The sequence below is a fragment of the Bombina bombina genome, chromosome 5 (assembly GCF_027579735.1).
Source record: "Bombina bombina isolate aBomBom1 chromosome 5, aBomBom1.pri, whole genome shotgun sequence".
In the NCBI taxonomy this organism is placed as follows: domain Eukaryota; kingdom Metazoa; phylum Chordata; class Amphibia; order Anura; family Bombinatoridae; genus Bombina; species Bombina bombina.
In genome coordinates this window covers 723,863,354-723,877,772 of record NC_069503.1, presented here as the reverse complement: position 1 = coordinate 723,877,772, position 14,419 = coordinate 723,863,354, and the positions used below count along the sequence as shown (strand labels likewise).

Genomic DNA, 14,419 nt, shown 5'->3' with positions numbered 1-14,419 from the left:
GCAGTGGAGAACATTATAATTCAGGCCATCTCACTGTGAATTATACTGAATCTTAAAGGGACAGTCAAGTCCAAAAAAAACTTTCAGGTTTCAAATGGGGCATGTAATTTTAAACAACTTTCCAATTTACTTTTATCACCAATTTTGTTTTGTTCTCTTGGTATTCTTAGCTGAAAGCTAAACCTATTTAGGCACATATGATAATTTCTAAGACCTTGAAGGCCGCCTCTTATCACAAGCTTTTTTGCTTTTCACAACAGGGGAGAGCTAGTTCATGTGAGCCATATAGATAACACTGTGCTCACGCCCGTAGCTTGTGGCAGACACTGCACTAATTGGCTATAAAAATAAAAATAGATAATAAATAAAATGTCATGTGATCAGGGGTCTGTCAGAAGATGCTTAGATACAAGTTAATCACAGAGGTAAAAAGTATATTAATATAACAGTGTTGGTTATACAAAACTGGGGAATTGGTAATAAAGGAATTTTCTATCTTTTGAAACAACAAAAGGTCTGGTGTTGACTGTCTCTAAGACAAAAAGTTCAGAAACTATGGAGAGTCTCAAAAATAAGTCAGCATCTATTTCACTTTTTATTCCTGGTTGTACCTGGTGATCATAGAGAGGTGTCACTATGTAGGAGGGGATATTTGAGGGATTTCATTTGTGATAAGTATGGGAGAGTCAAGTCTCAAAATAGATATGAAATGGGGTTGATAACATGAACAGTTTAATGAATGCTTGGAAAATACATACTGCATAAATAAGGTTATAAATTATGCTTACCTGATAATTTCATTTCCATCTGTGGGAGTAGAGTCACTGATTCATTCATTACTTGTGGGAATTCAGAACCTGGCCACCAGGAGGAGGCAAAGACACTCCAGCCAAAGGCTTAAATACCTCCCCCACTTCCCTCATCCCCCAGTCATTCTGCCGAGGGAACAAGGAACAATAGGAGAAATATCAGTGTATAAATGGTGCCAGAAGAATAAAATTAAATTTAGGTCCGCCCACCGGAGAAACGGTCGGGAGCAGTGGACTCTCCTCCCACAGATGGAAATAAAATGATCAGGTATGCATAATTTATGTTAGAACCAGCAAGGCCCTGGCTAGAGACCGCTCAGAATCACTAGACTCGACCAAGCCCAAAAGCCTCTGAGGAGACAAAGTCCCGCAGGCTCTCAGCTCGCGAATAAACCCCGACCAGAAGGAAGGGAAACATCCACATTCTCCTTGAAGGGAAGAGAAAGGATTTAGATAAGGGAGTCCGAAAGGACCCCCAGAAACACAAAAGGACACGGAAAGTCGTAACCCTAGAAGAGATAGACAATAAAACAGGCAAACTATAAAACATAACAATGTCCTAACTTCCGCGGAAGTGCCAATGCGACCACGAAATCGCTGGTATTAAATTCCAGAGAAGAAAATGTTCCCAAGGAAAAAATTATAACAGACATGAGCTTTTAAAATTAAATTAAATACATCCAAACCGGATCAAATTAAAAGAGGGCAACACCCACAGGTTAACGCCCAAGAAGAACGGACACACTAACAGGACCAGCCGGTCAGAGATCCAAATCTCCCAAAGTTCAGAACTGGAATAGGATACCTTAAAGCAGGGGTCTCTAAACTTTGCTCTCCAGAGGTTTTGGAACTACATTTCCGATGATGCTCAGCCAGCATTTTATCTAGCTGAGCATCATGGGAAATGTAGTTCCAAAACCTCTGGAGAGCAAAGTTTGGACATCCCTGCCTTAAAGTCTAATCCAACTTGCCACCCGGGACAGTAGACCAAGGACCCCTCAACCCATCAGGACTGGGATCCTCCAGCACTGCTAAAACATGCCTTAGCAAGAAACGAAGGCGCGCCAGTCTATAACAAAAAGCAAGACTTACCTCAGTCGGGGTAACTGACAACTCCGACCCAGAGGATTGGGCCCCTGAATCCTCAGAGGAAACCGCTTCCCCAGAGAGCTGATCTGACCCAGACGATCCCCCGTCTGACGAGCCCTGGTTAAAAGAACACTGACACTATCTCATTAACATCTCCCTTCCTGGAAGATGTAAATGTGCCAACGCCATAGATATGGCCACGCGGAACCGTGCCGTAACCTCTGGAGGAAACAAGCCGCCTTCTGGAGAAGGAGTAACGGCATTAGGGACACCTGCTTGCGTAGCCAAAAAAGGTTCTAGTGTACTCGCTTTGTGGGATATGAAGTCCCCAGGAGCGGATGGCTCGGCGGACTCTAAATTCCCCGCACAAGGCGCCATCAAGCTAGTAAACTGCACAGGACCGTCTTCAGCAAGAAAAAGTCCAAAGCAGTGCAGAACAACAACTACCTAAGAAAAGCAGGAAAAGAAGGGAAGAACCCACAACCAGCAGAGAAAAAATACCTGCTGAGGTGTGATTTACTGAGAAGACTCCCATCTAAGGAAGGCTCACAAGATCTATTCATAATACACTGTCAAAGTTCAACAGATCAGACAGATCCCTGATCCCAACTCTGGGCAACGGATTCAGCACCAAAGTGACTGGTAATGTCCGAAAAACAAAGGAATTAAAAAATCCTCCGAATCACCAGGACCTTTAGGAAGGAAAAGAGAGGGGATCCAGCCCCCCAAAAAGAGTTTGGGTTCCAGAACCCAGTCGCAGCTCCCTTCCCGAAGACTAAGGACACCCCCAAAAGGGGACCATCTGCTGAACTACAGTAACGGCATGTCACAAGAAAACCAGTCCTTCACCTGACACCATGCACGCAAGGCAGGGGGGACAACCCCACTGAACAGAGGAAGAAAGGACCTCCGAGTATCAGGCGGATATTGTGTAAGCCAACTCAAAGGATCAAGTCCCGAATAAAGAACCATTCGGCCACTAAGATCGACCCAGCCGAAAAGTCCAAGTCTCCGATAAGAGAGAAAAATCTGCTCATAGGAACAGAAGATGTTCCGGAAACGGGAACTGGTCTGACCCGAACCAGTCTTAAGGAATCTGGATACAGAAAACCAAAATGTCCAGTCAAAGACAAAACAAAACAGACACCCGGAACCTGGAGCCGGCTTTAAACAAACTAATAACCCCTAAGGAACCACCAGGTTACCCCATCCGGAGCATACCCTGCACCACAGGCAATGCAATCCCAGTCACATCCATAGCGCTGCGGAATCTGTTGGCACCCTACAAATAACCGAAAATAATAATAATAAAAGGCACCTTGGACACTGAACTCTCACACAAGTATCCCAGACACAGAGTGCTTCAAGACCCCAGTGGGATACAAACCCCCAATCGAAGGGTGCTAGGCAATTATAAATGCCACACAGCGACTCTGGTTGACCCACAAAGGCTCTAGGGACAACACCCCCCAAAGTGCAAAGACTAAGGTAAACAAACAAGAGAACAGAGCCAAAACCTGGAAAATCTGGATTGAGAAGATAATAGTCTCCAAGATCCTCTCAGGATCAACTTTCCGGAAGCACTACAGCTCTAGGATTTACGATAAACAAACACTCTAGCCCCTGGCGGATGCAAACCCAAACACCTAAACAGGGGCAACACCTGAAAAGAATGAGACCACATAAAACTGTCAAGCTCCAAAAGTATGTGAGCAGACGAGATACCGAAAGTAGAACAAAGACCAACAGACCCTATCTTCCTGAAACCGATGACCAGAAGGCCAATCCCCAGAAAAAGGACAAAAGGCCCACTCAGCCTCAACCCTAAGGAAGAGGTACCGTCATCAAGGAAACAAAGTCCAAGAGGATAATCTCAAAGGAAGCCTCAAAGGAGGAGACAAGTAAACGCCGCCAGAACCTGGAACCACGGATTTCCATGGAATCCTCTGAACCTCCAACCCACTATGGGAAGAAGAAACAAACACTGTAGACTCCTGGGATCTTTTGATTCAGGTGCTAGAGAGTATGCCCTAGCAGGATCCGAGCCTTGGAAAACCCGCCAGCAAAGCATGGATAGAACAATTAGGACTGAGCACAATCCCCTCTGAAACGAGGACCAGCCTGACGTCCTGGAACGAAAGGCCACTTATAACTTGTAACGCAAAACAAGAAAATGAAACTCAAACAAGAGTGAACCATTCGGCACCCCAACTGGACCAGCCAGTAATAACGGGCACCACGTGTCTGATATAGACCCCCAGGGACAGAAAACTAGTACCCAACCAGGACCAGCCTGAAGCATAGGGCACCCAAGAACTGCCCACAAGACACTACACATTAGCAGACAGAATCACATAAAAAACATGATTAAAGTCCCCCCTGTTCAAAAATCCCCCTCAGGAGATATTAAACCTCGATTCCATAAGATAAAGGAGTCCCACTGAGACCCTTCTTCTTTGTTTACAGTACACTTCACACATTGGAGTAAAATTAAACGATCTTACCAGAATCCCCGTCGTGGATCAGGAACACGGCCTTTCAAGTGTGACATATGATAGCAAGCCTTGCTTCTGACATGGACTTGAGTGAACAAAGCAGGCAGTGAAACTCGTCAATGTTGATTACTAAGGGAGCTGTTAATATGAGTCGCAGAAAGACTCTCCCTGCAGAAAGACTCTCCCTGCATCTCTGAACTCTCGCTTTCATCCATGCTCTCACTGAGAGGCTGACAGGATTACTTAAAACTCCAGTCCCATTTCAAAGAGTGCTATCCTCCATAAGAGACTATCTTTAATCTTCCGACACTTCTCTGCCAACCTTCTGTGACGAAAGGCAAAGAATGACTGGGGGATGAGGGAAGTGGGGGAGGTATTTAAGCCTTTGGCTGGGGTGTCTTTGCCTCCTCCTGGTGGCCAGGTTCTGAATTCCCACAACCACAAGTAATGAATGAAACAGTGGACTCTCCTCCCATTAAGATGGAAAGTGACATTACACAAAGCTTAGGTCAGTCAATCAACCCTTGCTGGATATCATTTCAAGATTTTAGTGATTTGCTTCAGATACTTCTTACATAGCAATCATACAATTTACACAATTAAAACTATATAAGTGAAACTACACAAACGATATAATAAAATGTTCAATATATAATATGGAATATAAATAAGGAAATAATTTACACGTATTTTTTCAGTTATGAAGAAGATTTAAAATGTGTCCAGCATTTTTGTTATCTGATTATAAACAAAAATGTCTATATCTTGGCTAATAACCCTATACAATACTCACCCGTAATTAAATTAGCCTCCAATGGATAATGGAAATAACCAGACTGCTCCACCTTTTCCTAGATAAAAGTCACTATCTTTAGAAGGCCCTACATTCTTATTGATTTAAAGTGATTGTAAATTCACTTCCATAACTTCACATAGTATGAAAACTCTTCTCCTAACTAGCATAATGATATGCTTATTTTGTTCCAATGTCAAATCTACTTTTAATACTGAACGCTTTTGTCAGGCTCCGTTACCTGATACAATGCAGCCTCTCTGAATAATTTTCCCTTAGGCTTCTTTGACTGGCAGCTCTTTCAGCTAATCAGAGCCTCACCATGCGCCCCATGTAAGTTAATAACAGCACGCTCCCGTACTTGGAACTCAGTATGTTAACAGTAAGCAGCCTCACTGTTTATGTTGAGCAAATAGCGTAGCAGCTGCGTTTTCGCAGTTCAACTTCCAGCCTGAGTTACAAGCATGGGAGTGTGCTATTAGCTTACATGGGGAGCATGGTGAGGCTCTGATTGGCTGAAAGAGCTGCCAGTCAAAGAAGCCTAAGGGAAAATTATTCAGAGAGGCTGCATTGAATCAGGTAACGGAGCCTGACAAAAAAACATAATTTATGCTTACCTGATACATTTATTTCTCTTGTAGTGTATCCAGTCCACGGATCATCCATTACTTATGGAATATATTCTCCTTCCCAACAGGAAGTTGCAAGAGTCCACCCACAGCAAAGCTGCTATATAGCTCCTCCCCTAACTGCCATATTCAGTCATTCGACCGAAAACATGCAGAGAAAGGAAAAACCATAGGGTGCAGTGGTGACTGTAGTTCAAATGAAAAAATTACCTGCCTTAAAGCGACAGGGCGGGCCGTGGACTGGATACACTACAAGAGAAATAAATTTATCAGGTAAGCATAAATTATGTTTTCTCTTGTTAAGTGTATCCAGTCCACGGATCATCCATTACTTATGGAATACCAATACCAAAGCTAAAGTACACGGATGATGGGAGGGACAAGGCAGGTACTTAAACAGAAGCTACCACTGCCTGTAAAAAAAAAAAAAAAAAACCTTTCTCCCAAAAATAGCCTCCGAAGAAGCAAGGTATCAAATTTGTTAAATTTGAAAAAGTATGAAGCGCAGACCAAGACTCCGTCTTGTAAATCTGTTCAACAGAAGCCACATTTAAAAAAGGCCCAAGTGAAAACCACAGCTCTAGTAGAATGAGCTGCAATCCCTTCAGGAGGCTGCTGTCCAGCAGTCTCATAAGCTAAATGAATTATGCTTTTTAACCAAAAAGACAGAGAGGCTGCTGAAGTCTTTTGACCTCTCCTCTGTCCAGAATAGACAACAAACAAGGTGAACGTTTGATGAAAACTGTAGTAACTTGTAAGTAAAACTTTAAAGCACAAACCACGTCCAATTTTGTGTAATAGACGTTCCTTCTTTGAGGAAGGATTAGGATACAAGCATGGAACAACTATCTCTTGAGTGATGTTCTTGTTAGATACCACCTTAGGAAAAAACCCAGGTTGGTACGCAGGACTACCTTATCCGTACGAAGGACCAGATAAGGAGAATCACATTGTAACACAGATAACTTGGAGACTCTACGAGTCGAGGAAATAGCTACCCAAAAAGAACTTTCCAAGATAAAGATTGATATCTATGGAACAAAAAAGCTTCAAACGGAACTTCTTGAAGAGCCTTAAGAACCAGGTTTAAGCTCCATAGTGGAGCAACAGTTTTAAACACAGGCTTGGATCTAACCAAAGCCTGACCAAATGCCTGAACGTCTAGAATACCTGCCAGACGCTGCTGCAAAAAAATAGACAGAGTAAAAATCTGTCCCTTTTAAGGAATTAGCTGACAACCCTTTTCTCAAAAACATCTTGGAGAAAAGATAATATCCTGGGAATCCAGGCTTTACTCCATGAGTAACCCTTGGATTCATAACAATCAGATATTTACACCATATCTATGTTCAAATTTCCTAGAGACAGGCTTTCATGTCTGTATTAAGGTATCAATGACTGACTCGGAGAAGCCATGCTTTGATAACATCAAGCGTTCAGTCTCGAGGCAGTCCATATCAGATTGATTCTATTTAGATGGTTGAAAGGACCCTGAGGTAGAGGGACCTGTCTCAGAAGCAGAGACAGTGATGGAAAGGATGACATGTCCACCAGATCTGCATACCAGGTCCTGCGTGGCTACACAGGCGCTGTCAAAAACACCAAAGCCCTCTCTCCTGCTTGGTCTTGACCTCCGGAGGAAATCCCACTCCCCCGGAAGAAAAGTCTGACGACTTAGAAAATCCACCTTCCAGTTCTCAACACCTGGGATATGGATAGCTGATAGACAAGAGTGAGTCTCTGTCCAGTGAATTATTGTAAGACTTCAAACATCACTAGGGAACTTCTGTTCCCCCTTGATGGCTGATGTAAGCCACAGTCGTGTATATTGTCTGACTGAGTATGATGTACCTCAGAGTTGCTAACTGAGGCCAAGTCTGAAGAGCATGGAATATCACTCCCAGAATATTTATTAGAAGGAGGGTCTCCTCCTAAGTCCACTATCCCTGAGCCTTCAGGGAGTTCCAGACTGCATCCCAACCTAAAAGGCTGGCATCCATTGTAACAATTGTCCCATCTGACCTGCGGAAGGTCATACCCTTTGACAGATGGACCCGACATAGTCACCAGAGAAGAGAATCTCTGGTCTCTTGGTCCAGGTTCAACAGGGGGACAAATCTGTGTAATCCCCGTTCCTCTGACTGAGCATGCATAGTTGCAGCGGTCTCAAATGTAGACGTGCAAACGGTACTATGTTCCTTGCCGCTACCTATTAAGCCAATTTCATTCATGTACTGAGCCACCGAAGGGCGCGGATGGGATGAAAAACATGGCAGAAATTTAGAAACTTTGACAACCTGGACTCCGTCAGGTAAATTTTCATTTCTACAGAATTTATCAGAGTCCCTAGGAGGATTGGGGATAGAGAACTCTTTCCTTGTTCACTTTCCACCCATGTGATCTCAGAAATGCCAGTACTACGTCCGTATGAGACTTGGCAATTTGGATGTTTGTTTGACGCCTGTATCAGGATGTCGTCTAACTAAGGGGCCACTTCTATGCCCCGCGGCCTAAGGACCGCCAAAGCGACCCCAGAACCTCCATAAAGATTCTTGGGGCTGTAGATATCCCAAAGGAAAGAGCTACAAACTGGTAATGCCTGTCTAGAAAGGCAAACCTGAAAAACGAAGGTGATCTTTATGCATCACAATGTGAGGATAAGCATCCTTCAAATCCATTGTAGTCCTCTATTGACTCTCCTGGATCATAGTTAAGATGGTACGAATAGTTTCCATCTTAAATGACGGAATTCTGAGGAATTTGTTTAAGATCTTTAGATCCAAAATAGGTCTGAAGGTTCCCTCACCTTGGGAACCACAAACAGATTTGAGTAAAAACTCTGTCCCTGTTCCTCTCTTGGAACTGGATGGATCTCGTACACAATGTAAGAATGCCTCCTTCTTTATCTGGTTTGCAGATAATTGTGAAAGGCGAAATCTCCCCTTTTTTTGGGGGGGGGGAACCTTTGAAATCCAGAAGATATCTCTGGGATATAAATTCCAATGCCTAGGGATCCTGGGCATCTCTTGCCCACCGCCGGGCGAAGAATGAAAGTCTGCCCCCTATAGGATCCGTTACCGGATAGGGGTCCGTTCCTTCATGCTGCCTTAGAGGCAACAGTAGGCTCCTTGGCCTGCTTATCTTTGTTCCAGGTCCAATTGTCTCCAGACCGCCTTGGACTGAGCAAAAATTCCCTCTTGCTTTGCCTTAGAGGAAGTGGATGCCACACGTGCCCTGAAGTTTTAAAAGGCACGAAAAATAGACCTTTTTTGGCCCTTGATTCCTATCCTGAGGAAGGGCATGACCTTTTCCTCCAATGATATAAGCAATAATCTCCTTCAAACCAGGCCCGAATAGGGTCTGCCCCTTGAAGGGAAGTTAAGTAGCTTATTTATTAAAGTCCCGACAGCTGACCATGATATAAGCCAAAGCGCTCTGCGCGCCAGTATAGTAAAAAACAGAATTCTTAGCCGTTAGTCTAGTCAAATGAACAAAGGCATCAGAAAACAAAGGAATTGGCTAGCATAAGCTTGTCAAATATATTCATCCAATGGAGTAGCTAACTGTAAAGCCTCATCAAGAGACTCAACCCAGAACGCCGCAGCAGCAGTGACAGAAGCAATGTATGCAAGGGGCTGCAGGATAAAACCCTGTTGAATAAACATTTTTTATCCATTGGATCTAAAAAGCACAATTGTCCTCGCCAGAGGTAGTGGTACGCTTAGCTAGAGTAGAAACTCTTCTCTCCACCTTAGGAACTGTCTGCCAGAAGTCCCGTGTGGTGGTAACTATTAGAAAACATTCTTCTAAAAAATAGGAGGGGAAGAGAACGGCACACCTGGTCTATCCCATTCCTTATTAAAAAAAAATTAGTAAACCTCTTTAGGTATTGGAAAAACATCAGTACACACCGGCACTGCATATTATTTATCCAGTCTACACAATTTCTCTGGCCCTGCGATTGTACACATTCATTCAGAGCAGCCAAAGCCTCCCTGAGCAACAAGTGTAGGTTCTCAAGCATAAATTTTAAATGTAGAAATATCAGAATCAGGTTAAATCATCTTCCCTGAGTCAAAAAAATCACCCACAGACTAAGCATATTGTGAGGTAGTATCATACATGGTTCTTAAAGCGTCTGTATGCTCTGTATCTAGCCCCAGAGCTATCTGCTTTCCTTTAATTTCAGGTAGTCTGACTAATACTGCTGCCAGAGTATTATTCACCACCTTTGCCATGTCTTATAAAATAAACGCTATGGACGCCCTTGATGTACTTGGCGCCATTTGAGCGTGAGTCCCTGAAGCGGGAGTCGAAGGGTCTGACACGTGGGGAGAGTTAATCGGCATAACTTTCCCCTCGACAGAATCCCCTGGTAAAATAAACGCTATAGGTGCCCTTGATGTACTTGGCGCCATTTGAGCGTGAGTCCCTAAAGCAGGAGTCAAAAGGTCTGACACGTGGGGAGAGTTAGTCGGCATAACTACCCCCACGACAGAATCCTCTGGTGATAATGTTTTTAAAGACAAAAAATGATCTTTATTGTTTAACATGAAATCAGTACATCTGGTACACATTCTAAGATGGGGTTCCACCATGGCTTTAAAACATAATGAACACAGAGCTTCCTCTATGTCAGACATGTTAGAACAGACTAATAATGAGACTAATAAGCTTGGAAAACACTTTAAATCAAGTTAACAAGCAAATATATAAAACGTTACTGTGCCTTTAAGAGAAACAAATTTTGTCAAAATTTGAAAAACAGTGAAAAAAGGCAGTAAAACAAACGAAATTTTTACAGTACATGTAATAAGGTAACAGAGCATTGCACCCACTTGCAAATGGATGATTAACCCCTTAATGCAAAAAACAGATCAAAAAAACGACAGACGTTTTTAAAAACAGAGCTGTGGATTACCTTCCCTATAAACGATTTTGGAAGTCTTTTTAGCCCTTTAGAAATGTCCTGTAGTATTCATGGGACTGCTGAGGGAATCTGGATAATTCATTTTGTAATTTTAACTGCGCAAAAAAGCGCTAAATTAGGCCCCTCCCACTCATATTACAACAGTGGGAAGCTTCAGTTAACTGTTTCTATGCAAAATTTAAGCCAGCCATGTGGAAAAAACTTAGGCCCCAATAAGTTTTATCACCAAACATATGTTAAAAAACGATTAAACATGCCAGCAAACGTTTTAAAACACATTTTTATAAGAGTATGTATCTCTATTAATAAGCCTGATACCAGTCGCTATCGCTGCATTTAAGGCTTTACTTACATTACTTCGGTATCAGCAGTATTTTCTTAGTCAATTCCATTCCTAGAAAAATATTTTACTGCACATACCTTATCTGCAGGAAAACCTGCACGCCATTCCACCTCTGAAGTACCTCACTCCTCAGAATGTGTGAGAACAGCAAATGGATCTCAGTTACGTCTGCTAAGATCATAGAAAAACGCAGGCAGATTCTTCTTTCAAATACTGCCTGAGATAAACAGCACACTCCGGTGCCATTTAAAAATAACAAACTTTTGATTGAAGAATAAACTAAGTATAAATCACCACAGACTCTCACGACCTCCTATCTATGTTGAGGCTTGCAAGAGAATGACTGAATATGGCAGTTAGGGGAGGAGCTATATAGCAGCTTTGCTGTGGGTGGACTCTTGCAACTTCCTGTTAGGAAGGAGAATATATTCCATAAGTAATGGATGATCCGTGGACTGGATACACTTAACAAGAGAAACACTCAGTATTTAAAGTAGATTTGATATTGGAAGAAAATAAGCATATCAATATGCTAGTTAGGAGTAGATTTCATACTTTTTGAAGTTATGGAAGTGAATTTACCATCACTTTAAAGCTTAGGAACCGGCCCATTTTTGATTCAGCCACCTGGGTAGTGCTTGCTGATTGATGGCTACGTTGAGCCACCAATCAACAAGCACTACCCAGGTGCTGAATCAAAGATAGGCCGGCTCGTAAGTTTATATTCCTGCTTTTTCAAATAAGGATACCAAGAGAACGAAGAAAAATTAATAATAGGAGAAAATTAGAAAGTTGCTTAAAATTGCATGCTCTATCTGAATCATGAAAGAAAACATTTGGGTTCAGTATCCCTTTAAAGGAATAGTAAAGTCCAAATGAAACTATCATCATTTAGATAGGGCATGTAATTTTAAACCAACTTCTAATTTACTTTTAATATTAAATTTGCTTTGTTCTCTAGGTACTCTTAGTTGAAAGCTAAACCTAAGTAGTATCATATGTTAATTTCTAAGCCCTTGATGGCCGCCTCTCATCTGAATTCATTTGACAGTTTTTCACAGCTAGAGGGTGTTAGTTCATTGTTTCATATAGATAACTTTTTGCTCACGCACGTGGAATTATTTAAGAGTCAGCACTAATTGCCTGAAATGCAAGTCTTTCAAAAGATCTGAGATAAATAGGCATTCTGCAGAAGCTTAGATACAAGCTAATTACAGAGGTAAAAAGCATATTTCTATAACAGTGTTGGGTATGCAAAACTGGGGAATGGTAAATAAAGAAATTATCCATCTTTTTAACAACAGTAACATTTTTGGTGTTTACTATCCCTTTAAATAATAAAACGTTGATATTTTTCCTATGCTTGATTCCCTCACTTATTACTAGGAAGTATTATCTTCTATTGCTATCTCTCTTTTGGCCTATTAAATTGATGCTTTATGAGGGTCTGAACCATTTGTGAAGAAACAAGATGTAGGTTTTTTTTTTCTTGGGGATTTAAAAAAAAAAAAAAAATGCCTTCACATCCTTTTGTTGCTTTTATTTAAAACATACTCATTATATTCCCTAAATGAATAACAAAATAAACACTTATACTCAATTCTATATCTCTTTAAGGGGTAAGGCAATCAATTATTATACATACTTTTAAACTGTTCATAAATATGACACTTTAAGGGACAAAAAATGTATGAGTTATTGAATATGATAGTGTCTGATGATTTTATTCTAGCCATGTAAAGGTCAGCAAGCAATGTATAGTAAAAGTAACACATTCTCACACAGCCTATGGGGACACAAGTCAACAAACAGCTGACTGGTCAAACCAAGAGACTGTTATAATATATAGAAAGAGATTACAATATTATTACATACTATTTTAGTAAGCAGTAATAGTTTGAGTAAGCATACCTCGAAGACACAAAAATGTGAGGAAATCTTCAGTCTTGGGTTTGCGTTTGGTGAGGTCTGACATTTGAGTAACTGGAGGGGGTAGTAAAGGCTCAACAATTTTGATGGGAGTTGTGCTCGGACTGTTTGGCTGGGATTGGGCAAATTTCCTTTGTGCTTGTAGCCTTGGCCTGAAAAAAAGAATAAAGGACATAAATCAATTAAGAACACAAAACAGCAATTAACAGCACAATCAAGATGCTAGAGAAATACGTAACCTATGGAGAATTCAAATAACTGTGCTATGTCTAAATATCTAATATATTGTCACATACTCAGAGATAAAGTTTTCAAAATATTAAAATGGACTGAGAACATGACTATGCTTATGATTTATGTAAATGCCTTCTGATTATTGAACTCCATTACTATATTCTTAATGTTACAGCGCTGCATAATATGTTGGCACTTTATAAATAAACAATATTTATAATAAAATGACTGTGTACTGGAATATGCTATGTGCATACAATGCAGATGGTTTATAACAGAATAAAACACTGCACAACCTCTCCCTTGAAAAACCTTATTTTCCAAGCTTGCCCGTAGTACAGCCAATCAGATGCCATACCGTCTTCTCCACTGAAGGAAAGCTTGCTCCCGAAAATCCGTTTAACTACTGGACATTCCAGTCAATGTTGGAATCCACATGGATGCATTTCAGTTTTAAATAGAATCATTTTTGTAATATACATGTATTAGCAAAAGTGCTTCTAATAAAAGCTATAGCTGTTTTAGAGGTGTATTTAAGTATGTACTGTGCACCAACATTTTAAACACAGCACTTGCTCAGAGAGCTTTTAAGTGAAGGTCAATTTTGATGAATTAATTAGTGCCTGGTTTTTAATAATCCTATTAAAAACAAAGGCACTTTAATTCATCAAAATTGACATTTCACTCCTTGTCTTCAAAAACTTACCTTTTAATCCTGGCAGCCGCTCCAGCACTTCCTCCACCCGTCACAAGCCGTCTTTGCAGGTCCAAAATGACGAATCCGGCTTCCTCCAATCACGGCGTTGCCTCAGGCCAAGATTCCCCCGGAGGGGGGAGGGGGGAAGCCGTGATTGGAGGAAACCGGATTCGTCATTTCTGACGTCTGCAGAGGCTTCCGACGTCCGGGGGAAATCGCTGGAGCGGCTGCCAGTATTAAAAGGTACGTTTTTGAAGAAAAGAAGTGAAATGTCAATTTTGATGAATTAAAGTGCCCTTGTTTTTAATAGGATTATTAAAAATCGGGCACTAATTCATCAAAATTGACCTTCACTTTAAGGTGCTTCTACCATCTGGTAATGACTCAATTTGTTAATTGCTGACATGATACAAGAACCACTGGCAGTCTGAGCAGCTGCAGTATTTAAAATGCTGGTGCACTGAGATTATA

The 14,419-nt window shown here is 41.4% G+C and overlaps 1 protein-coding gene across 1 annotated transcript in view; it reads right to left on the bottom strand.

Annotated features, from left to right (window-relative positions):
* Window positions 1-14,419, bottom strand: part of JARID2 (jumonji and AT-rich interaction domain containing 2) — a 690,587-nt gene that overhangs the window by 257,890 nt on the left and 418,278 nt on the right. The window contains 1 exon segment of the mRNA XM_053714761.1: window positions 13,000-13,169. Within this exon segment, the coding sequence (XP_053570736.1) occupies window positions 13,000-13,169 (170 nt within the window).